Source organism: Protopterus annectens, chromosome 4.part0 (genome assembly GCF_019279795.1).
Source record: "Protopterus annectens isolate FY-2018-M chromosome 4.part0, PAN1.0, whole genome shotgun sequence".
Taxonomy (NCBI): domain Eukaryota; kingdom Metazoa; phylum Chordata; order Ceratodontiformes; family Protopteridae; genus Protopterus; species Protopterus annectens.
Genome location: NC_056733.1, coordinates 1,294,275,848 through 1,294,301,241, shown reverse-complemented (window position 1 = coordinate 1,294,301,241; position 25,394 = coordinate 1,294,275,848). Strand labels below are relative to the sequence as shown.

General features: G+C 39.7%; 1 protein-coding gene across 1 annotated transcript in view; it reads right to left on the bottom strand.

Annotated features, from left to right (window-relative positions):
* LOC122800439 (acidic mammalian chitinase-like) overlaps positions 1 to 25,006 on the bottom strand; it is a 117,782-nt gene extending 92,776 nt beyond the window's left edge. Inside the window, exons 1-2 of the mRNA XM_044069883.1 lie at positions 24,898 to 25,006; positions 17,173 to 17,205 (exon numbers count right to left, since the gene is read on the bottom strand). Of these exons, the coding sequence (XP_043925818.1) occupies positions 17,173 to 17,205; positions 24,898 to 24,916 (52 nt within the window). The 5' untranslated portion in view covers positions 24,917 to 25,006. The remainder of the gene's footprint in view (positions 1 to 17,172; positions 17,206 to 24,897) is intronic.
* Positions 25,007 to 25,394: the final 388 nt, after the last annotated feature.

The window sequence follows — 25,394 nt, the reverse complement described above, 5'->3', positions numbered from 1 at the left end:
ACCCCTAACCGGGAAAAGCTGAAAGACAAACAACAACTATCGTCATATACTTCCTCAGTGCAACTAGTCATCTGTTTCAACTTGTCCCAGTCCTAGTACAAATGTATGTATGCAATACGTTCCACTTTTTCTGACTGTACCTAATAAGTTTTGCTATGTATTACAACTTTTTGCTTATTGTCACTGTGTATTATGGATATGTAATAATACTTTATTGCTTATTGTTACTATGATTTTGGAGCTATTCTCCCTGAGCCTCCACTGAAAATGGGCTCCTTGAACCCAGTGGACCTCTATGGTCATCAAACTGAAAATAAATAAATAAAATTAGGGCCCCTGTCTGATATGTTGTACTGGACATTACTAGGGTGAGGAGACTACATCATCGCAGAGGATAGGTCTGTAAAAGAAACCTTTACATAGAGATGTCTGTGCTACAGGCTGCAGCTGCTGCTGAAGGTAATAGACAAAGGCAGAGAGTATGAACACTTTGGAGGACAGCAAGCTGTAGGAGTAACTGTGGGAGCTGTGTCAGGCCTTGTTTTTGAGGCAGAGCCAGAGTGAGGCTGCCCTTTCCACTCCAATTAAAGCATGTGTTTAAGGTAAGTATGTTAGTTAATGCTATCACTAACAGAGTACTTGGCAGCATGTTTGGTGTGTCCTTGAGTAAGATGGTGTATAAATATAAGAATATGTGCACCATTTGGGCAACTGCCAGGCCATGTGTTACAGGCTGGTCATAATTTGCAGCTTGTATGAGGCAGGCCTTGTTACAAGTAGGGACTTCCAATATGTATGTTAGCTGTGCAGCTGTGATAATCTGCATAATGACTTTGGAAGGATTGTGTGGTTCACTGTAATATTAGTGGCCCTGATTTGCAGAACCTGCATTGACATTCTCTTTGAATGCATATTAATGCATGATGTGACACTTTATGCATATATAGATTTGCTATAGGGATATGTGAAGTGTGTTCCTAACTGCAGGCCTTTGACTTTAATCAGTGAAAATCAGATTTTTTTTGAAATACATTGTGTGGATAAACAGTGTATGACTCAGTCATTAATTGCTGCCTTCACAATACTGTACATTCACTTCTATACACCACTGGATTTGAACCCAGGACTGTGAGTGAGAACATGTACTGTTTGTATGGCAATTAACAGACTGACCTACTGAGTCACTGCTACAGCAGGTGTATTTGCACAATATATGTGCACACATACAGGCTGTGACATGCAGTTTCTACATCTATTAGTATGTGCATGGCTTTATATGGATGTATGTGTGCACCAGGGTCCCCGTTGAACATGTATTTTGCCATTAATGCCTTAGCAGGTGTCTTTTAACATGTTGCTGCTGAAGGGCATATTTACCTGCTATCACAGGGCTCACTTACATCCATTATTATGCCTTTGGCTTTCTAATGGTGTACTATTTACAAGAGTCCAAGGTACACTCACATTTTTTCCATTACTATTTAATCAAGTTTGCACAGCACAGTGCACAGCTCAACTGAAACATGCTCAATGACTGTAACTGGCAATTACAATGTTTTGTTTAAACCACCTGTTTTAATTAAGAGTTGTGTGGTGTGGCTGGTTAATCCAGGGGTCTGCAGATGTGATGGTCTTGGGTTTGATATATGGAATGGGTGTTTATTTTGTAAGTCTGTATTACAAGGTTAAAAACACATATATTCAATATAGCTCTATTTAGCTGAGCTTAGGGAAGCTGCCCGAAACATCGCATCACACAGAAATGCAATAAAAAAAATAAAGAAAAGAAAATGGGGTGATAAGAAAGTGGTGAAATTGGGTGCAAACGGGGAAAAACATAATGAAATGCAGGTAGGGATGTGCAGGAAGGGTGAAGGAAAGAACCATAGTTATCAATTTCTTCTACAACAACAACTGTGCACTTTGACAGAATTTGTACATGACTTTGAACTCTCAACCACAGAGAGAGGGGTGAGGACAACATAATTGCATTGTCAAGCCAATTGGACCAAATTATGTGTGTCCAGTGGACACTTTGTGAAATGGAGAGCTATGTATGGGATGATATATTTTTTTTTTTGCGACAAGTGCCCCCCCCCTTTTTTTAGGGACAGAGTGGAATGTTGGGGAAGGGACATGGATACGTTTGCGGGAGGTAAGTTGAGTAGGTGACACAAGAGGGAGTGAACGGGTCTATATTACCAGACCAAAATATCACAACAGCGAATGTATGTACATCGACACATGTACGTCGATGTACATACAGAGTGAAACACCTAAATGGCGAAAACTGGAACACCAAACGTGTTTCATCATCATAATGTGCCACACGGGTAGGTAAAATTTAAACTAAAATATTAAATTAATTAGCTTTTGCAGGGGGTCAAGCCCCCCTGCACCCCCAACACCCCCTACTTAAATATACCAACTCTGAGACTGCACTACAGTGGGGAAAAAGATATATTTCCTTATCCCCACCACCATGCTACTGGCTACGAAACACATTCAGCTTTCTGGTTTTCGCCATTTAGGTGTTTTGCTCTGTATGTACATTGACGTAAATGTGTCGATGTACATACATTCACTGTTGTGATCTTTCGGTCTAGTAAAGTAATATAGACCTGGGGTGAACACCTTGGATAGGGAGGATGTTGTGGAATCCATGTCCCATGTGCCTCCAGACAGCAGCAGCATGACTCACATCCCCACCCAGGGGACTGTCGGCACTGCTCCTTCACTGCCTATGGAGTGGCAGTGCTGGAGGCTGGACACTGGGAAGTGGCTGCCCCATCAAGTTGGCCAGCATGTCCTCAATCCAGTGCAGGTGGCAGTCAAACCCACAGTAGACTATCCTGGACACCAAGACCAGCAGCTCATCCTAGGTGACAACACCCCCTTCACCACCACTCCCAGAGGGGGGGCCAGGCTCTGACACCACAGGTAGTGCAGGGGCAGCAGAGGGGGCATCACTGGCCTTGGTCCCAGACATGCTGGAACCTGGTGCCATGGTTGGTTGAGGAAAGGTAGACAGATCAGCTGGAACCTTGACATGCTGTGGTAAATGAGATATAGCAATAAGTTACAGTTGGTAATAACCAAACCATTGTTAGTATTAAGAGAGTGGAACATCATTTTAATTAATCCAAATACATATTAATGTATATTATGTGTAACACAACAGTAAATAACATAACTGTCAGTATATTAACAGCATGCCAGTAAGAAGTAAACCATAAGGCCAATAAAATAGTTAGTTTAACAAAATATGGTAATATTGAATCATAACAACACATAACAATAATAAATCACATTTTGCAAAAATATAGTTAGTTTAACAAAATGTGTTAATATTAAATCATAATAATAAATAACAATAATAAATAAATGAATATAGGGGTGGGGAGAGAGAGAAACAATCCATTACTGACAATGCAGACTATATCCCAGAAAACACTGATAAATACTCTACAGGCGTGATGTGTCAGTTGAGTACAGTGACTACAATTCTCTTTTAGTTGATGTAGCATGTACATACCTCTCAAGCTGCTAGCATGGGTCATCATAGGCTGAGCACCAACAAATGCAGGTGCACAACTACACATAACACTTTCACATAATGTGGACTTCTATAACTACCAAGGTGTACTGTAAGCGGATTTGGTAATACATTGCATTCCAGGTAATCATTTTTCTGGTAATTGTATGACAGATGGATTAGGTAGTTTTAATTACATTATGTGAAATTGGGACACTTGGGAGGCATGTTTGTCTACAGTACATAAACTAGACATCCATCATGCCTTAGTTGTCAGGCATGGGAATAGAACCCAATAGCTGTGACTGCGGAGGACATCTTCAAAAATGTAACATTGACTGCAGCAGCTTAGTACAGACATGCAAGGAATTCAGCCATTCTTGGAATATGTAGAGAGATGTATTTAGGAATCAACAATGCTGCTTAACACTTCATTGATATTTCTAATAAGTGTCTGTGAAATGCTAGCACAATCATATCTGCTCATAACATGTGCTACCTCAACCATATACTTATTGTTCCTGGAGTGGGAGAAACAGACAACATTATATGACTGAATTTATTTTGGATTCCAGAACTATTACAGTGCTATACTTGATTGCAGTGACAGTAGAACACACATGCATGGAATACAACCATACTGCATTAATTAAAACACATTTCTGTAGGAATCAACAATGCTGCTTAACACTTTATTGGTATTGCTGATAAGTGTCTGCGAAGTTCACACAATATCAGCCCATAGAGTGGGATTCCTCACCCATATACCTTTATTACCTGAAGTAGGACGAACAGAGAGCAATATGTGACCGATATTGGCCTGGAGATGCCTTGGACCATACAATGGATTTTGTAGGCCATTAGTTTAGCATTCTACAGCTATTACAGTGTTACACTTGAGTGCAGGAACCTTGCCATAGATAAGCTATGCATACAGATCTACTGTAATGGTTATAACAACATAATCCTGGTGTTTATTTTTTATTGCAATACAGTTTTTATTGTTCATTAATTGCACTACAGCTCTAATTACCCATTTATTGCACTACAGTTCTACTTGCCCACTTACTGCACTACAGTTTTTATTGTATATACCTTATTGCAGTAAATGCTTTACTCTTTCGTGCTTATTGCACTACAGTTAGCACAATAAATCTGTACATACCACACTCATGGTGCAACCTTGCCAGGCACCCAGCATGGGACTCAACATTACGAGTCCTCTTAGCTGTAGCTGTTGGGAGAGAATCCAACATTATACATGCCAGTTTTGCAGAAATTCAGCTTGCATATTGGTAATACTTACATATTTGTGAGCATTCCCAGTTCTGGCTTCTTGGAACCAGGTGTCCAAGGTTCCCCTCTTTTTCCTCTTCAGGTAATCATAATGGTGATGATATGCTCACCTGTGCAGGGGATACCAGTAAGTCTGCTGAGTTCCCTGGCCAACCAGTCTCAGGCCTCCGCCTTACACTCCAAGCCCTGGAAACCACCCTGCAGCAGCCTGGGTTCATGATTTTTTACCAGGAGCCCAACAAAGACCCAGGACTCCTGAAGACCCCATCTCTGCACCCAAAAGTGTTCACCTTCACCAGCACCGCCTGCCATATCACCAGTTGATCAAACTCCAAAGACTTGCAGAATTCCCACCTATTGAGCCTAATATAGTCTGTTTCACCACCCTTACACATCGCTGAGCAATATTCAAAAAAGTGCTGTGTTGCTTAGCATTGTGGAAACCAGCTAAGTAGAGCTAAGCAGCATGAAAACTCACAAAATCTAGGTTTTAGCTAAGCTTAGCTGTGCACAAACAAAAGTAACTGTTAGCATGTTGAAGTAATGTTCAGCACAGTGCAGCAGTGTCATATTTCACAAATTTGTTTTTAAAATTAAACATATATAAACATGTAATTACAGACATTTTATTACTGCTACGGACTTAAATCTGGGACTTACTAAGCATTAGGCTGTATATCTACCCATTTAGCAACTTGGATATTATAGGTTCATAGGCTGAAAGGTTCATAGGTTCATAGTTTGGTACTAGGCTATCAGCCCTAGGGCCTATACAAGCCTAGCCATAACAATTCCCTGGCTATTTCTTCTCACACTATTTACTTCCCTGGACCCCTGTCTAGCAGGGCAACTGACATGATCCCCGGGGTGAATTTCCTTTCTCCCATCCAATTGTCAAAGTTCCTTTTGAAGAGGGCCAAAGCGGCACTCTGCTTGACATGTATGGGCAGTCTATTTCAGAGTCTAGTAATTCTCTGGGTCAGGAACCTATCCCTCCAGCATGTTTTGTCTATTGTGATGACAAGGTTTAGATCTCTGGAGCATGTGGCTCTGAGGGATTGGGATTTCTTTAAGTGTAGCATGTCCAACACCTCTGGGTTTGACATGGCCTTATATGTTAAGCAGAGATCGCCTCTGAGTAGACGATATGTGACAGAGTATAGCTGGAGTTTTTTAAGACGGTCAGCATAGGGCATCTGCTTTAGGCCTGTGATTCTTTTAGTGAGGTATTTCTGAGGCCTTTCCAGTTGTTGTAGATGTCTTGAGAGGTACATACCAAATGGGGCATTGTATTCTATAATTGGTCTAATGAGGGATGAATACAGTGGGACAATGACCTCCTTTTTTCTAGATGAAAAGCCCTTAATGATAAGGTGTGCCACATAAAAGGATATCCTGACTGTTGTGGTGATGTGGTTATCGAAGGTGAGACCACTGTCCACCTGTGTCCCTAAGTCTCTTATCACACTTTCAGTGTTTAGTGTACTGCCACCTATGTGGTAATTCATGGGTACATGTTTTTTCCCAAAGGGGATAACTATACATTGCTTGGCATTGAGCTTGAGTCCATGGCTCTGGCACCACGCATCTGTTTCTGTAAGGCCCTTTTGTAGAGTATCCACATCATTTGGGGATTCAATAATGGCTTCCAGTTTGCAGTCATCTGCGAACTTTGTTAGTCAGTGTCCCTTAGTGTTGGCCTGTACTTCAGAGAAGTAGATGCCAAACAAGAGCGGTCCCAGGACTGAACCCTGAGGTACTCTACCTGTCACTTGTCTGGAGCTGGATTTGGAGTCGGCTACTTTTACAGTGTGGGTTCTGTCAGTAAGCCAGTTGGAAACCCATTGGGTGACATAGGGATTATTGCCCATCTTAGTAAGTTTATCTATAATTCCAGAGTGGGGGATGGTGTCAAAGGCCTTGGTGAGGTCTAGATAGGCTGTGCGGACCACCTTACCTTGTCCATGGCTCTGGAGACTGATATGAAGAAGTCAATCAGGTTCAGGAGACAAGATTGGCCCTTCACGAACCCAAACTGGGTGGGGTTCAGTGTTTGAAGGTTGCCAATGTCTTTGCTTATAAGTTCCATGATAATATGTTCCATGGCCTTGCAGATAAGGCTCATCAGACTGATGGGACGGTAGTTTCCGGGATCCAAGGTGGATCCCCCTTTGTGGAGTGGGATAACTGTAGCTCTGCACCACTCAGTGGGCACGAAACCTGAGGTGAGGCTATGATTAAACATGACACTTAGGTGAGGTGCCAGTTCATATTGTAGTTCTTGTAGTACACATCCTGGTATGTCATCTGGTCCCATGAATGCTGTATTCTTAGCTTTGGAGAGTGCATTTTTACCTGCATGGCCATTACTGGAATTTGGCAATCTTCTGGTATAAAGATGGACTATTTTGGGGGTGAGAGGGAGGTAAAGTTGGCACTGAATCGATCTGCCAGGATATTGGCAATATCTTTGGGATCTGTATATTTAATGCCATTCTCTTTTAGCTCAGAGCAGATCTGAGCATTGCCATTTAGATTCTTGACATAGTTATAGAATGCCTTGTGGTTGTCTTTGGAATCTGTCAATTTTATTTTCATAACTAGCTTTGGAGGATTTTATGAGGGATCTCAGTTTCTTACTGAGGCTGGTAAGGGAGTTTTTTTTCATCCTGGGAATTTCCTCTTTTCTGCAGCAGTTTCTTCCTTTTGTTGTAAAGTTTGTTTATGGCAGGGGACCACCAGATTGGCTTCCTTTTTTTGGAGGAGAGCATCTTGGTTCTATTTGGGATGAAATGAATCATGCATGAGTGGATGTGCTCATACAGTATGTAGGATTCAGCAATCAAACTTTCAGTTCCCATCTGCATGGGTGTCATGAAGTTTGTCACTTCTGACTTGAGTAGCATGAAGTTGGCTTTGGAGAAGTTTTTTTATGAAGGTTTCCTTACTGGGGGGTGGGGGTGGGATATGAATGTTAAGGGTGATTAGCTTATGGTCAGACCTGACTAATGAAGGGGTGACCATAGGTGTGGAGCATCGATTTCCCATGTTGGTAATAACCAGGTCTAGGATATTGGAGCCCCTGGTGGGACTATGGATTAGTTGATCCAAGGCACTGGAATTTATGAATTCCAAGAACCGTTGGGCAAAGCTGTTGGTACACGGGTAGTTTTCCCAGTTAATAGCAGGGTAGTTAAAATCACCCAGTATTAGGGTGTTGGGTTCTATCTTAATATTTTCTAGTATGTTTAGAAAGGTGTAGTGAGAATGCTGGGGCATGGTGGGGGATCTGTAGCAAGCTACAATTTGGATTGCAGTCTTACCTAGTGTTAGTTGCACCTGGAGAATTTCAGATGCATTGTGTTGGGCAACTAGCCTGGTGGTGTGAATATCCTTGGTGAATATGGACACTCCTCCATCTTTAGTGTTTCAGTCCTGGTTTGGTGGCCGAAAAGTGTGGTAAGAGTTGTAGCCTGGTATTGCAGGTGTGCTCTCTGGAGCCTTGAACCAGGTCTCAGTTACTGCACAGATATCAATGTTCTCCATTTTTAGGAGTGCATTTTGAGGTTTAGACTTCTAGCATTGAGTAGCATTACCTTCAGATTTTGCATGCTTGTATCTGTTATGGTGGTGGTTTTGTCCTTTGAACTTTGCCTAAAAAAGGCACTATAGGGGTGGCAAGAGCCTTAGCCAGTAACCTGAATCCCAGGGGTGACAGATGCAGACCATCTCTGGCAAAGCATCATGGTCTGTCGCTCCATGTCGTCTCAGGCAGACAGCTATTGGATCCCCATTGAATGACACCAGAAGCTTAGCCAATTGTTGAAGTCAATCATTTTGTCCTTATATTGTGGTATCATTCTGGGTGAAGGCAGGATGCTACTCAGGGCTAGGGTCATACCTGCCTGGGCCACATGATCCGAGAGCTCTTCCATGTCTCTTTTCATGTAGTCCAGGGAGGTACGTATCAAGTCATTCTCTCCAACATGGACAATGACAGAGTCATATTTGTACTTGTTGTGGAGTGACTTGAGTGCATGTGGTAGATCCTGGCACCCAACAGGCAGCTGACTGTAATTTTCTCCTTGTTCAACCTGGTGAATGGGACATCAGTGTGCCGGACTATAGAGTCACCTATGACTAAAGTGTTAGGTACGTTGTCTTGCCTTAGGGACTGTTGCTGGGTGGCACACTGGTGTTGTGAGCTATGTGACACTTTGGTTGTGATTGGTGTTTTGTTAGCATTTCAGCTTCAGAGGTCCTTGTTGCTCAGGGAGGTTAGAGTTAAGGGCCTCCGCATATGTGGATTTAGTGTTGCTATATGTGGGTGTTGGTTTAGAAGGGCTATGTGTTGCTTGAGGTGTAGTGTGGGTGTTAACCTTCTCATCTTGACTGTCTAGCACAATCTTGGGTGGAGAGAGCTTTGCTTCCAGTTTGGCTATGTAAGTGCATCTCTCACAGGTTATAGTGTTGTGTGGTAGGAGGAGATGGTTGTCTGTGTACATGAGGCAATTGCTGCATTGCCCCAGTATGCCCAAAGTAGTATATCTCCACATATACTACTTGGCTACCTATTAGCATTGCTAAGCACCATGGCACATGCTGCAAATGTGCTTAAATAAACACAGATATATATAATTAATTACATCCAGTTTCTATTTTTATTTGTCTAGCAACTGTTGGCTATGTATGTAAGAGTACCTCTCAGCTCAGTGGCGCTCTGCACCACACAAACATCAATTACGAAAAAAATGGAAAAAGCAAAATTACTTAAAATAAGAAAAATACATAATTATGATAATTAATGACATCCAGTTTCTATTCTTAGACATCTGCCAGGTGTCAGCTGTCTACATGAGAGCACATCATTGTGCTCTGCGCCATGCAAACATACAAATAAAATGGGATAAAAATTAAGATAAAATATTATACATTTGACTCAATTCTCAGCATTTCAACAGTAGCTGGGAGAAGTACAGGCCATTCACAACCACAAGTAGCCTCTATACTTCCCCCTACATGGATTCAATAACCCTGTTCCTATGCTCTCCCTCAGCAGCACGTCATTATTAATATGCATGGCACGCTGCTGAGAAGGAACCATGGCCATGCACACAGATACATTCTGTGTAGGCTCCACACTGTGCCTACATGGAGTTTATTAAATCCTGAGGATTGTGTCTCCTTGCTGCATTGAAGCTGAAAGATATCATCTGTTATTGAGTGTCCATAAAGAAATTTAATTTCATATATTTTTCTGAAGTTTTGCAGGACTAAAGTTAGCCTCTTGTGTTCCAGTTTCCACTGTTAAAATATATACATTTAAACAGTTACAATAATGCATGTACATTTCTGTTCTATTCCAGTAGGGCATGCTGTGGTTACATTTTAAGCACAAGCACTTTATAAAATATATTTTCAACACGTCTGTACAAATCTAGTTTGATATATACATGACATACAGTTCTAATACATTTGTAACACAAGCATCTTATATGAATCATGTTGATATTCACAAATGACATATAATTATTTACAAAATTCCAGATAGCTGAGCTGGCAGTATCTCCATTCATCACAACAGTAAACACAGTAACTATTACATTTGTAATATTTTGTAAACAACTTACAATATCTCAGCAACCACTCAGTTTACATACATACTGTCAGCAGCATTTATACATCTACCAGAGAGCTTTGATACGGGGCTAAGGAGTTCTGTCTGTGTTACTTGGTTGTTGAGATATTTAAAAAATGAGAAAATGATATCTATATAAATGAATATCATAAAAACAATAGTTAATCTCCATTTATCTGAACTCGACAGCAGTCAAATTTTAATGCAGTTGAGTTTGCCACTTTGTAAGATTTAAGATGAAATCTTTTAAAACCTTGTACATGGCATTGTTTTGGAATTACTGATGCAAATATGAACAAGCAATATTTGACACCTAATGGAGTCAGTAGCAGTTAACTGCAGATGAACCTGGAGGATGTAATGAGTTAATACATTGAATGCATGCAGATAAATGGTTGCCATTTTCTCCATGGCTCCGGAGGCTATTGAGGAGAACAGTCTCCTAATTCAAAGGAGAATGTAATGCCTTTCTAAGTGCAGGCATGTGCATATCCTTCACTTTCTTTACTGAAATGTTCTTAATTCAGAAATGTCTTATTAATTGTGTTAGTCCTGTGGGAAGTGTTCTTATGTATATGCTTTTCTGAGATTGGCTCATCAGTTTGTCCAGCACAGCGTATGTAACAATTTCACTGGTAGGAATATACTAATACGCTAATGGCACACTTAAGTGGTAGGTACAGAAAGGCAGTTGCTCATACTGACAAAATGATGCTCCAGCACTTATCAGGTAAGTAATAGTACATGTCCGTAATAGGCACTGGAGGTAGTCTGACCTGTTCAGGTTTCACTGTGAGCACTTTGTTAGACAGCACATCACAGCATTGCAGCCTTTAGGTGTCAGACAACTGCACTGTTCATAAGGGATTTTTTTCTGCTGTAATTGATTTTGATATCACATCATTACTCGGAACATTCTGTTATGCAGATCATACTCTGATTTCATGCAATTTCTCCCTTCCCTTCCTTTGTCATTATTCTTTTTTTAATGTTTATTATGTTATTATTCTTCCTTTATTTTGCCATTTTGTGCAGCAGCTGTTATGGCAGAGCCAGTGGCTAGGCCTGTTTCTATCATCTTACAGCAAGTATAACCAACTCCTACATCTGGCACTGAACCCGATGGGACTGCCTTTCTGATGGCTGAACTGGAAGAAAATAATGTTCCATCTATTCTGCTCATGGTGGTGCTTCACTTGCTGGGAGCACAATTGTTTACCCTGGTGGTTTTGTCAGGGGTGGGAGGTATTTCACCCACTGGGAGCTGCTGGAAGTGATAGGACAGCTGGAGGTCTGGGGGACTGTCCAAGAGAGATGCCTGCATTGGCCACCTAGAAAATCTCCTCTTCTGACTAGCAGAGTCAAACCTCTGCTTATCTGTGCCAGCAACATCTCAGCAAGGATCAAGTAGGAAGGGTGGCTGGATGGTCTCCAACTTCCACTGGTGATGACATAAGCAAGGTGGAATACAGGATCATATGCACATTACGTTCCATAACAGTGTATCCCTCAATATGTATCCATGCTCACCCCTGTTTTTGCCCATTCATCCAGTTCAACAGTGTCTTTCCTTTGTTTACCTAATGTCTGTAAATCTGCTGCCCTCCCTTACCCTCAGTGTATCAGTACCTTTCCTGTCAGTCTTATCTCTATTATGTATTTATGTTTGACCCTAATTCCTCCTTCCAGCTTCTTACCATAACTTTACCTTCCATTTACATTACATTACATACTTCTCCACCTTTTCCTCTTGGAAAAAATAGACACTTACCCCATTAAAAAAATTACCCTTCTTCCCCATCTCATTTGCTCTTTCTCTCTTTCCTTTACCTGTTTCCCTCTGCTTGTTGCCCCATTTTCCATACTGTCCTATTCCCTGATTTTCTGCCTTACTCTCGTCAAAAACAGAATTAAACAGCACAATGGACAGCAAACGTTTTACAGCAGTGTGCCTCCTTTCTTATCGTATTGTTTTTAAGTGGTGTGGTGAGTACACCCACGGTTTTCAACAGTCTTGCTTGTTGGATTACATAGCAACCAATGCAGCTGTTGCTCCCTCACTTCAGGTTCTGATCTGGGTACAAGCAAGATTAGTATCTAACTTTAGTTTGAGCACTGAATTGTCCTACTTTTAATTGATAATGGGATCTGAGGCACATTATGCACAAGGAGGCTGTCGACAATCATGGTGAGCATGTTTCAGAATCCCAGGGTTTGTTTTTGTTTATTAATGATAATAACACTTAGGAAATACCTTACTTGGGAGCTACCTACTGACCTCATATTGGAAATAATTTGTATGTTTTTGTATGTGCAGACAGTGAGCATATAATCCTCTGTTAACCCCTTCATTCCCTAAAATTCCTCCAGCAGTCTGCCATTAAATTAAACCAGCTTAGACGACACTTTAGTCATGCTTGTTTGTGCCTAAATTGACAGAAAATTATTTCTGCAAGAAAGTAAATGCTAAATGGGTTTGCCCAATAACCTTTGGACCTTCAACTGCTCAGTAGTCTAAGGAATATTTTTGCATTGACTTCATTTCTTTTGTGCAGTAAGTTGAAACCAGATCAAAGTTTGTAGTGGAAAATGACTGTGCTCATTGTCTGAAGAAGAAATGTCATTAGAAAGGTTGTGTGTAAAGTGCTTCACATAATGCAATGTGCATCTTTTGTCACAGAACAAAAAAAATAGATAACTGAAAAATTGGGTCCCTAGTGAAATGTTAGGACCAAACTGCCAAAAAGACCAAAAATACAGCAAAAGAGTGAATATTGGATATTGCTTTACTCCTTTAAACTTGTTTTTTTTTTTTTTTTTTTTTCGCAGATGAGCATGCACCCTCCCCCCCAAATCACAAACTTAGACCATCTTCAAGATCAAAATACTTCAGAGAAATGAGAATATTACGGGAAATGTCAATCTTGCTTTTAGTATATAAAAGTGTAGATTTTCAGTCACTCAGTCACCCATTCCAGGATTCAGTATTTCAAATGGTTACCTTAAAGAAATATGTAATTTTTTTTCAGCTTTAGGAAGCATCATCCACACTTATCATTTCCCAAGCAGGACCAGCCCATAAAATTTTTTTTCCAATTCTGTCTCAACTTAATTGCTATAATACAGTTCTCCATCACCCAAGGAAAAGAACAAAAGCAGTGCAGTTAGCCTCAGGCATGATTACTGTGCACATTCAACAATACTAAAGTGATAAATGGTGAGCAGGGACAGAGTTGTTTTCTTCATGGTGAAGTCAGCTGTATCTACACAGTCCCTCGTGTGAAAACAGCAGATGCTATGACAAAGTCTTTGATTTTTACAGGAAACAAAAATTACCAGGCTCGTGATGCTTGTTTCTGTTGCTGGGAATTGTCCCATTCCTGCCCGTATCCCCATCTGAAAATATTTAGCAAAATAAAGAATGGACCCCACAGAAGTCATGCAGTGTTAAACTTGAAAAAGGTTATGATGACAAGATAAAGTAGCAATTCACAATTCAGAACTGAAAAAAATAAAACATAACAATGTTTGCGTTTGCAACCCAGGCTTATAAGCAATATAAATTGCTATTCTAATAACTTCTTATTAAGCAACCAAGTTCTCTCAACAGTGTTCTATGTGAAATCCATGTCCATAACTCCATAAATATAAAATTATTTGCCCTTGCAAAATTCAGAACGCTAATCACAACTTGGAACTAACTAAAATCTCACCTTTCAACCTTCATACAATGCACCGTCTTTTACATGTTAATTTCAGAGAAAGCACATCAGTATCCCATTCTCAGGGTTAGTGATTTCATGAGTTTTTTTTATTTATTTATTTGTTTGTTTGTTTGTTAACTCTATCTCTCAGCTTTCTTGATTGGTATCCATTGCTTTTAGTGTCCCCCTCTGTTTGGTGCAATCTCATTTATGGAGTACCACTGTGAACTACTCCCCACTCAAAGTCAGGGCCTTCCCACTACACACTCAGGCACACACGTATACAGACACACACACACACATGCATGCATGCACGCACGCATGCACACACACGCACACAGGTTTACATGTGCAGAGGTACAGCTTTAACTCAGACTTCAATCATCGTGAATCAGAAACAGCAGCCAGGATCTACAATGGCAAAGCTTATCATTTTGTCTGTTTATTAACTATCATTGATAATGGCTTATTTTAGAAAAGTGGAATAAGACCTCCTGATGTTTATTGAAAACAGGAGAGAATTTTTCCTTAGTGCTCTTCAAATTTTCCCAAGTCAAAATCAATATCAAAGTGGATCCCCTGCAAAAATAGGCCATCTTGTTTGCATGTGATGATGCAATTTGTAGAAGAATTGTGGATGGAAGTGAGCAAGTTTACAGAAGGATCTAAGGAAACTTGCAGACTGAACAAATGTGGAACAGGAAATGTCATGGCATCTCTCTTGGAATTTAATACTCCCAAGTTGAAATACCAGCTAGGTAAAATTAATGAAAAGTATTGATCAAGAAATGGATGTTGTAGTGATACTGAGAGCAGAAGTAAACCATTATGTCCAGAATGAAGATGTGGTGGCCAAGGTCAATTAAATGTTGGGATAGTACATTAGGGTGAAAGGGTTCGATACAGGAAATGGAGAAGTAACGTTACTGTTGTACAGGTGTCATTTCAGGGCACAGCTGATGGCCTGTAGCAGCTTTAGGCCATCAGATGTGCCCTGAAATGACACCCGTACAACATTATAAAGGTTGCCATAGACAATTCCCCCTTCTAAAAACTGTTCCTGCAGTTATTTTTAATTCAGTTGTGAAAGGAAATTAAAAATCAGTAAACTGTGTGTACCGATTTTTACTAGGATCTGCTGCTCCACAGGATCAAAGGGTCAGTCACACGGACAGCACCCGAATAATAACAAGTAGAAACTCAGTCATATTAGAGCCTAAATGCCATTATGCAATTAGCATAAAGTGGCACACAGGGTAGTACAACATAACGGTGTACTACACCGCAGAGTCGGCTATAAGACAACATTAACTTCTCTGAAAGAAAGGGGATAGGACTTATTCACATATCAGAAGTCTCAAAATACAGACCGTTCTTTCAGTAATCAGGTTTAGAAGACGCACGCTTGCCCCTCCACATTATGCATTACTAAACATTACCAAGCATGTCAAACTTCAACAAACTGGTGCACGTAAAGTGCGTCAACAGAGCCAATCAATGCGAGAAACATCCACACTCTCCGAAAATATACAAACCGCCCGGCAAGCAATACAGCCACAGGAAAGAAGCGCTTACAATGTAAAAACAGATGTGGTTACATACTTTTTTAAAACACTACATTGTGAACTTAAGTTTCGCAATCAGAAATGTCAGTTACAGTTGGCAGAATTTTAAATTACGCCAATGTTATTCTACTCATTAGGCAACAAAGGGAACAGAACTGAGCTATTTATACACAGTTTTGAAATTATGCTCAACTACAGTCGAGTAATAAAGTTTATTAAATTCAAAAGAATGCAATAACGAAGCCAATAATATAAATATAACTAACATAAAAGATAGGCCAATTCGCACCGTTTAACTGTACCCATAGGAACAATATGCCCTTGTAGCACAGTAGAATATACTATACTGTAGAGCTTATAGCAACGCTGCACTAACCCGACACAAAAAAAAAAGTACATACACAGAACTTTAACAGTACTACAGAGAGCCGCACACAAAACTAATTCAATAGTATCAACGTCCCATTTAAATATCCAACCACACAGACAATTAAAAGTTAAGGATACTGCACTATGCCAAGAAAGCATCCCAACAATAAGGTAGAAATATTTATAAATCGAAGACAGCATTTTTCAACTTATAAAACAAAGCTACAAGAAAACGGCACATGAAACTTGTAATTTAGAAATTGGTAATGTCAGTATTTCATACGAACGAAAATGATGATACAGAAAAGGGCAGAATAAAAGTAGTAGACTTTCAAGTGCATTTTACATCTAATCAAAATCTAGATTATCATTATTATTAGATATAATTGGAACGCACAACCAAAGTGTAGTTCACACGGGGAACTAAAAGGAGACTGGAACTGCTGATTTACAGGATATCCCCAGTAAACTGACACTGTGGGTGGGAATAACCATGACGTAGTTAAAGTGGGTGTTGTTTATGTCAGTTTTAACATAGACCCGAATTTTCAACACTGGGATTGTCCCTTTAAGCTAAAATAGATATCCTGTTACTGTCCTATGACATAAGGTTTTATAGCAATAGCCAGCTTTTTTGGTTTCAGCTTTATAAGTAAACTGTACAGTTCTATGCTTCTACCACTTACAGAAAATGCTCTGCATGTATGGTTCTACATGTAAAAACAATGCGTCAAGATATGTTATTTAGCACTTGTTTTGAAATATTTAGTTATGCTTTGCACATGTTTTTATCTAATGTAGTGCACAGATTACAGATGACCAATGTCAGTATCAGCCAAGAGAGACTATTACAGAAGAAATGTGAATTGGCCATTACAAAGAGATTCATAATATTACACTTGAAATTATAGAAAGTTGATGTTATACAAACATATAGGCAATTACATACAATGCAGCCATTTAGTGGCAAGGTATATGTATGGCAATGTACAAAAAGGGTAATAGAGAATGTATCTATCTATCTATCTATCTATGAAAAGTAAAAATAAAACACTAAATACTTACCAAATTTCAGCTGGAGTAAAAGGATGACCAGACCTACAGTTAAAGGAAACAAATTGAAAGTGTGGTTAGAGACGAAAAAATATTTTAAGATGAGCATTGGAAATATATCACAAAACCTCTGGAAGACTGAAAGGCAAAACAGTTTAATAAGTTAATTCCTTTCTTCATAATTCACTAGTCATGTGGGGTGTGCATTTCTTGCTGAGAATTATTATATGGTTCCACACCTTAGATAACTAAATAAAATGCTATAACATTATGGAATATACTTGAAAGGGTTAGCTTACTACAAGTACTACTATACCTGGTTTCAGTTCAGAATTTCCTGGGCACAACCACTGTCCCATGTAGCTGACTACATTTATGTTCTGCATTTTCTGAGTATAAAAACATGTTAACTGTATTGAAAATGCTGGAAACATATGTCAACACAGGGATTCAGGGGAGCCTGGAGAAGCTTTAAGATGGGGAGTGGAGTGCACCCCTTTCTATTTCTTTGCTCATGAATTCTAGACAAATTCAGAAATACTGGAGGGAAACACCTCAAATCAGAGACAATTTTTAAATATCACTCCAATTCATTTTTGAACAATAAGAAGTATGAAACTCTGTCTGGCGTTACTGACTTACTGCAATCCTCAGTGATTTAACAGACACAATCAGGGATGTCCTGGGATAGTCTGCAAAAATCTGTACAGCTGATAAGTAGAGAGTGGAATATAAAACAGAAATGCAAATGCATAAAACAAAGCAACAACAATAAAGTGCTCTTGGCAGATGATTACTCTTCTTAAAATATATGCTGGGATTTGTGTATAATTGTGTGTTAGCAACAAGCTGCAACAGGTGTTTTTGATTTTACTTTTTCATTCTTTGCAAATTATTTATTTAGTAAAAAAAAATATTCCAGTGTTGATTATCTCATAGAACCAATTCACCAAACACAAAAGGAAACATGGCTCAGAGAGATACATCAAGCAGTGTTTTTTTTCTAAAACATACACACAGTGCCTTTATGTCTAAAAAGTAAATAATGCAGATTTATTTTGACTGTGAAGGATACCAAATGACAAATAACACTCACTTTATTTAACATAAAAAGTACAATAAGGATAGTATACATAGTCCTGAGGTTCACTGAGGCGTAGTTGTTAATTGCAAAGAGTACCACTACACCTATATACTGCGGTGGTGATGCTGCGGTAGCGTTGTCGCCTCACAGTAAGACGTTGTCCTGTTCGATTCTCAGCTAGAATGTCTTCTGTGTGAAGACATGCGTGAATGGCCGTACCTTCTTTGAAGGTTGTGTGTCAGGGCCGGCAACTCGGCACATAAAAATCTACTGCCAATCATTAGCGGATCGGAGTTCCGCTGTGGCAACCCCTAACCGGGAAAAGCCGAAAGACACAACAACATGGGAGCCACTAACAGATTTGTTCTTGGTGTAAGTGGCTTCTTCTGGTTTAAGCCTACTTTATAGATAGTCTTTACACTAGAATAAGTCACTTACACTGAGAAGAAGTAATTTGGAATATGACTTATGATGTCTGGCATTGGTTTGGTGAAAAACTGTATCTTGTATCCCCTCGACACTACATTTCTAGCTCACTCTTCAGGTAATATTGAATGCCTTTGAACTGCAAATAGAAAATCTGCCTTCAGCTCATAATGTGTTTAAGAAATAGCAGTGAAACATCTGGTATCAGTACCCAAGGCAGATTCTCTAAAAAGGCACCAAAGGCATAATAACCACATCTAACCATCTGGTATCTGACCTTACTTGCAGTTAGCATAGATTTTGAAATATAATGTTTCCTCATATAGTACTATGACATCTTCCTTTTCAATTCATCAGTGTGCTTCTAAATATCAGACTAATACTGTGTATTTTGAACTGGTAATTTAAAACCTTGATGCCCAGATCTTTTTACCAAAATGATCCAAACCTCCTGCTCTGTTTCTCTGCTGGTAATGTCCTTAGTGCAGGAATCAAACCTATCCCTTATTAGAATTGAATTCAGCTGTTGTTGTTACTGATTGTCCACCATGTTTTATTATAGTAATTATATTCCTTAAGCACTCTAGACCTGTTGTTTTAGGAACAGGTGGTGTGGTGTCTTGTTCCTGTCCCACTTCAAGAATAATACAATGGAAGTATTAACTGAAGGATCAATTAACTAGATGTTTAGATTGACTATGTTTAAAAGCTTTAATAGACCACCTAAAATTGTCCTTCATGAAATTAACTGTGCTATGAAAAGGCACATCCTCAGAAGAGGAACCTGAAGACAAACAGTCGTCATCATCATCAGATAACATATAAAGTTGTTTTCTAGCAACAACCTCTTCATTGGTTTCAGATCTCTTTAATGTAAAATTATTCAGATGACTTTTACTTCTGCAGAGATTTTGCATATTGATTGATATTGGTGGATTGTATGACAGAAGTTTGAGTGGCCCTTTATGGTTGAAATGTTCTGAATTGGGCAGGTTGTCATTATTGGTTCATATGATTTGTTTCATTGCTTAAAGGAAAAATGTTCACAACTATAAATTTAAAACACACTCTAACAAGTGGTGCTGTATTATACAAGGGATATAATTCAGTTATTATATAGTATAATTAATACAGTCAGGAAGGTGAATCAAAGAACTTTTGCATGGTTCTAAAAATGTGTGCAAGGAGCCTTTTATTTGAAAACAGCCCAAAGGTAAACTTACCCTGCCACTGGCCAGATGCATTTTCTTTGAATGTGGGTTTCAATGCTGTTTCAATGAATGTGGGTTTCAAAGGTAGAGAAGTTTTAATGCTAAGTCTGTTTTCATTTTAAGACTATTGCTTTGTTTAGGTTTAGTAAATGTCTATCAGTCTGTGCTATAAAATTTGAAATAAAAGTAGTAAATGAAATCCAAATATCTGTAATCATTATAGAAGTAAAGCATAAAACAGTATGTACACTGAGAGATTTGAACAGTGTCTATGACAAATGGGGAGAAATAGCCAAGTAATAGTACACTGGAATGGCTGCATGGGCGGGGGTTGTGTGGACAGAGGGGGTGGGGCTGCATGGGCAGGGCTCTGGGTTTGCAGCCCCCTGCAAAAAATCCTGCGGGCTCCCTTGTTTTCCACAATTTGTAGATTGAAGGTTTTTGGCTAAGGGCACATTTGATGTGACCACTTTGTGTCCAGGCATTACTGACAAGAAACAGATCCTGGCATCGGCACTACATGTAGAACTCAAGCAATTGAAGGAGTATCCAAAATTATGCCTTACAGAATCAACCCGTTCCCCATAAATGGTCACAGGTGAAAAACACAACTGATTCTTGATGTTGATCTATTGCAGCACAAAGAACACTGCTAACTTTGTGCAGCTCCTCAGGATACTGCATAGTGTTTTTTTGTGCACCAGGGACTATGAAAAATTATGCGTGTGTTTTGTGTGTTTGTGTGTGTCTATGTATCATAACTGCATGTATGTGTGTGTGTGTGTGTGTGTGTGTGCGTCTGCGCATGCACACACGCGCATATATCATATGCACGGGACATCGCAGCATGATTCTTATTATTACAGTGTAACAAAACAATAAATAATTACTCACCACTAACAAGAAACAGAAGTAGATAGTGTAGTGTAACCTGCAGGTCGCATGTTTTATAGTACTAATGGCTTATTAATTCTTTATTGTTGTGTTAAATGCTGAAAGCAAGAATCGTACAGCAGTAATCTATCTTCTCACTGGGATGTGGGCAAATATTCTGTAATTGTATTCAGTATTTTCTGAAAATGTCGTAAAGGCTGCTAATTGAGCTATAACTCATTCAGTACAACTGGCTAAATTGCGAGTCATTGGTTGCTATTTGTCATAGGAAATCAGTTTCATTTCTTTTGTAACACCACTAACAATTCTCTCTTTAAACTTTTCTCATCTGTATGGTTCATATGTTCATAGACTGGTAATAGGCTATCGGCCCTAGGGCCTCTGCAAGCCTAGCCATAACAATTCCCTGGCTATTTCTTCCCACAATATTTACTTCCCTGGACCCCTGTCTAGCAGGGGGAGTGACGTGATCCCCAGGGTAAATTTCCTATCTCCCATCCAATTGTCAAGGTTCCTTCTGAAGAGGGCCAAGGAGGTGCTCTGCTTGACATGTATGGACAGTCTGTTCCAGAGTATGAGGAGTCTCTGGGTCAGGAACCTGTCCCTCCAGCATGTTTTGTTTATTGTGATGACAAAGTTTAGGTCCCTGGAGCGTGTGGGACTTCTTTAAGTGTAGCATGTCCAACAGCTCTGGGTTTGACATGGCCTTGTATGTTAAGCAGAGATCGCCTCTGAGTAGACGATATGCCTCAGAGTATAGCTGGAGTTTTTTAGTCGGTCAGCATAGGGCATCTGCTTTAGGCCTATGATTCTTTTAGTGAGAGTGTTTCTGCGGCCTTTCCAGTTGTTGCAGATGTCTTGTGAGTTACATACCAAATGGGGCATTGTACTCTATGATGGATCTAATGAGGGATGAGTACAGTGGGGCAATGACCTCCTTTTTTTCTGAACGAAAAGCCCTTAGTGATGATGTGTGCGACATAGAAGGATTTCCTGACTGGTGTGGCAATGTGGTTATCAAAGGTGAGACCATTGTCCACCTGTGTTTCTAAGTCTCTTATCACACTTTCGGTGTTTAGTGTACAGCCACCTATGTGGCAATTCATGGGTACATGTTTTTTTCCCAAAGGGGATAACTATACACTTCTTGGCATTGAGCTTGAGCCCATGGCTCTGGCACCAAGCATCTCTTTCTGTAAGGCCCTTTTGTAGAAGATCCACATCATTTGGGGATGGTACTTCTTGGGAGGACAGATATGGCAGAACTGATAAAGTTGTTAAACAGCAGACATCACATTTTCAACAAAGTTCCATATGCTCAAAACTATAGTTTTGACAGTAATATCATATGTCATGGGATTCTGAAAGGCAAAGCATGCTGCAGAAGCCTTATCTCATCAGGCTTCTAAATTGTGCTAAGACTTTCCACTCTGGTTCTGAAGGTTTCCCCTTGTAGGGATTTAAGTACAGAGAGCAATCTCACTGACAAAGCCACATGATAGTATCACTATACAGAGGGGTGGCTAATGCTAATTAGCCATATCCCCCCACAAAAATGTTTCTAGATCCCAAATTACTCAACAGAGCAATTTCAGAGAATTTCTCAGTCAAGTCAAATTTTATGTTAGGAAGCAAAAGAGAACACTATAAAAAGGTGCAGTCACCCATTCACTCTTACGGGACTACTCCTAGCAAAGCTATGATGGTGGAGGTGTGACACAGTGTGTGTGAGGATGTCTTTGTGCATGTCTGTAAGTGCATGAACGAGGCTGAATGAACATGTGTGTGTGTGTGTGTGTGTGTGTGTGTGTGTGTGTGTGTGTGTGTATGTGTCTATCTTGGTGGTTAAAATATTGAAGGTAGAGGATGCTAAGCATATGTGTGTGCATATGTGTGTGCATATACGTGGATGTAGGTGTTTGTATGGGAGTGGGAATGTCTTGTATTAAGTGTGTGTGTTTGTGTGCATGTATGTGTGTGTGTTTGCATGGGTACCTGAAAATGTGTATAAGTGCATTTGCTTGTAGGGGATACCCCATAGTACACTGATGCATGGACTGCTAGGCATATCACTGTCACGGCCAGGTCTGACACCACATAATTCAATTCAGAGATATGGCAATGAGTCACAAATGAGGCATTTCTCATTGCAGCCATGCTATTATCTCTGAATCAGAATTTTTCTTTGTTGCAGTAATTATCCCCATGCTGGGCAATCACTCCATTATGGATGGTGCAGTGTTGCAGCAGTAGCATTGCTACCTCAATGCAAGAGATTCTCTAGTCTGGTTCTTGGCTGGGGTGCCTTCTGTGCAGAGTCTGCATGTCCTCTCTGCGTTTGTGTGGGTTGCCTCCAGATGCTCCGGTTTCCTCCCACGTTACAAAGACATAAGTCTGGAGCATTTCTCCCCAAGCCTCTGCTAAAAATTGGCTTTGTTCCAAGTCAGATTTTACCAATAAATAGATGTTAAATAAATTAGGGTGGGTGGAGAGAAATTCTCTGAATCCCATTGATGGTTGTGATTGGTAGATCAATGCATTTAAAGTGCTGAGTTTGTGAACATTTTTTTGAGTATTCTGTGGGCTGTAAGAGGATCAGGCCAGCTAATTCTTAAGGAAATACATCCATACTTGTTCAATGAAAAGGTCCAACAGTAATATTAAAAATCACAATTTTTTCCTTAAATAATGGGGAGACATGACTCACTAGAAAAGGTACTGATGCTTGGAAACACTGAAGGCAAAATAAAAAGTGGGCAGCAGGGCACTTGAATCTGAGACGGACCATCATACCTCAAAGGTACTTGAGGAACTTTCCTCATTTTGACTCAAAAAGTCCATGTTCCTCATAGATCCACACTGAAAGGGCCTGTCACACATTCAATGCCAGTATTTTTTAACTGATATCTTATTGTAATTAATACTGATTGGGTAATTCATAAAAAATATAAGCATAAATTAACACATTGTTATCGTGTCATATTTGATGAGAATATGCAAGGTTATGGCTTACCTTTGGGGGGGGGGGGCAAATCCTGTGAGCTTCCTGGCTGAATATGGTTAAAAACACTTGGTAAGTGATCAATATGTAAAATAGTTTTCCACATTTTGTTGATGAAAGGTTTTGAGCTAAGAGCATGTTATGTGACCACTTTGTGTCCTGGCATTACTGACAAGGAACAGATGCTGGAATCGGCACTACAAGTAGAACTCAAGCAACTGAAGGAGTATCCAAAATTATGACTTACAGACTCAACCCGTTCCCCATAAATGGTCACACACACAGGTGAAAAACACAACTAATTCTTGATGTCGATCTATTGTAGCAGCACAAAGAACAATGCTAACTTTGTGCAGCTACTCGGATACTGCGTAGCGGTTTTTTTATTTATTTATTTTTTGCGCCAGGGACTATGAAAAACTGTGCGCGTGTTTTGTGTGTTTGCGTGTGTCTACGTATCATAACTGGTGTGTGTGTGTGTGTGTGTGTGTGTGTGTGTGTGTGTGTGTGTGTGTGTGTGTGTGTGTGTGTGTGTGTGTGTGCGCGCGCGCCCATATGCACGGGACATCGCAGCACGCGCGATTCTTACTATTACGGTGTAACAACAATAAATAATTACCCACTACTAACAAGAAACAGAAGTAGATAATGTAGTGTAACCTGCAGGTCGCATGTTTTATTACAGTACTAATGGCTTATTAATTCTTTATTATGTTAAATGCTGAAAGCAAGAATCGCGCAGCAGTAATCTATCTTCTCACTGGGGTGTGGGCAAACATTCTGTAATTGTATTTAGTATTTTCTGAAAACGTCGTTCCTGCCAAACTTAAACAACGGGCGCGCGCGCACAAACACACGCACACACATACACCCTAAATGATATATGTGCAGAAGCCTACTTACACAAACTACACTTATTTACTCCTTAATTTTGAGAATTCGCAAATCTGACAGCTTTACACTCACACTCTGCTCACTCACACCTTTGCAGGACACTTCTCTGAAACTGGTTTGGTGGATCTGTTACAACTAAACATAATTCCTTTTTCCGCACACAAGACAAACTCATTATTTCCAGCATCACTATTCATTTTCAGGGAAACATGTTTCACTTTACTTACTAGCGTGAATGAGAAACATTCTTTTAGGCAAGTCTGGATGTAGTTTGCTCAGGCCGGCTATCTTCTTCTGCGTCTTCTTTTCGGCTCATATAATTATTTCCTAGTTCGTTGCTCGATTATTATTACCGTCTGCGGTGCACGGATTAGTCTCTTAATGTCATATGATTGGTCTGGTTTACGGAAAGAATATCTATTATAATGCAGGTCATAGCCTTCAAAAGAATGAGGGGCAAAACCACAAATAATCAGGGTCAATTGGGGACACTTTTAAAATATTAGTCGTATTAATTTGAGACATTGACAGAATACGAGAATTGAATGAAGGTATATTTTCTGATGTAAAAGAAGTTTATAATTCTATTATTATTATTTGTCACAAAAGGAGATACCGTCAGCCCACGTAGCTGAAATGTAAATTATTATATGTCATTTGTGAATATTAATATGATTTATATAGAAGCTGACAGAAGGAGATACTGACTAGGGTTGCCACCTTT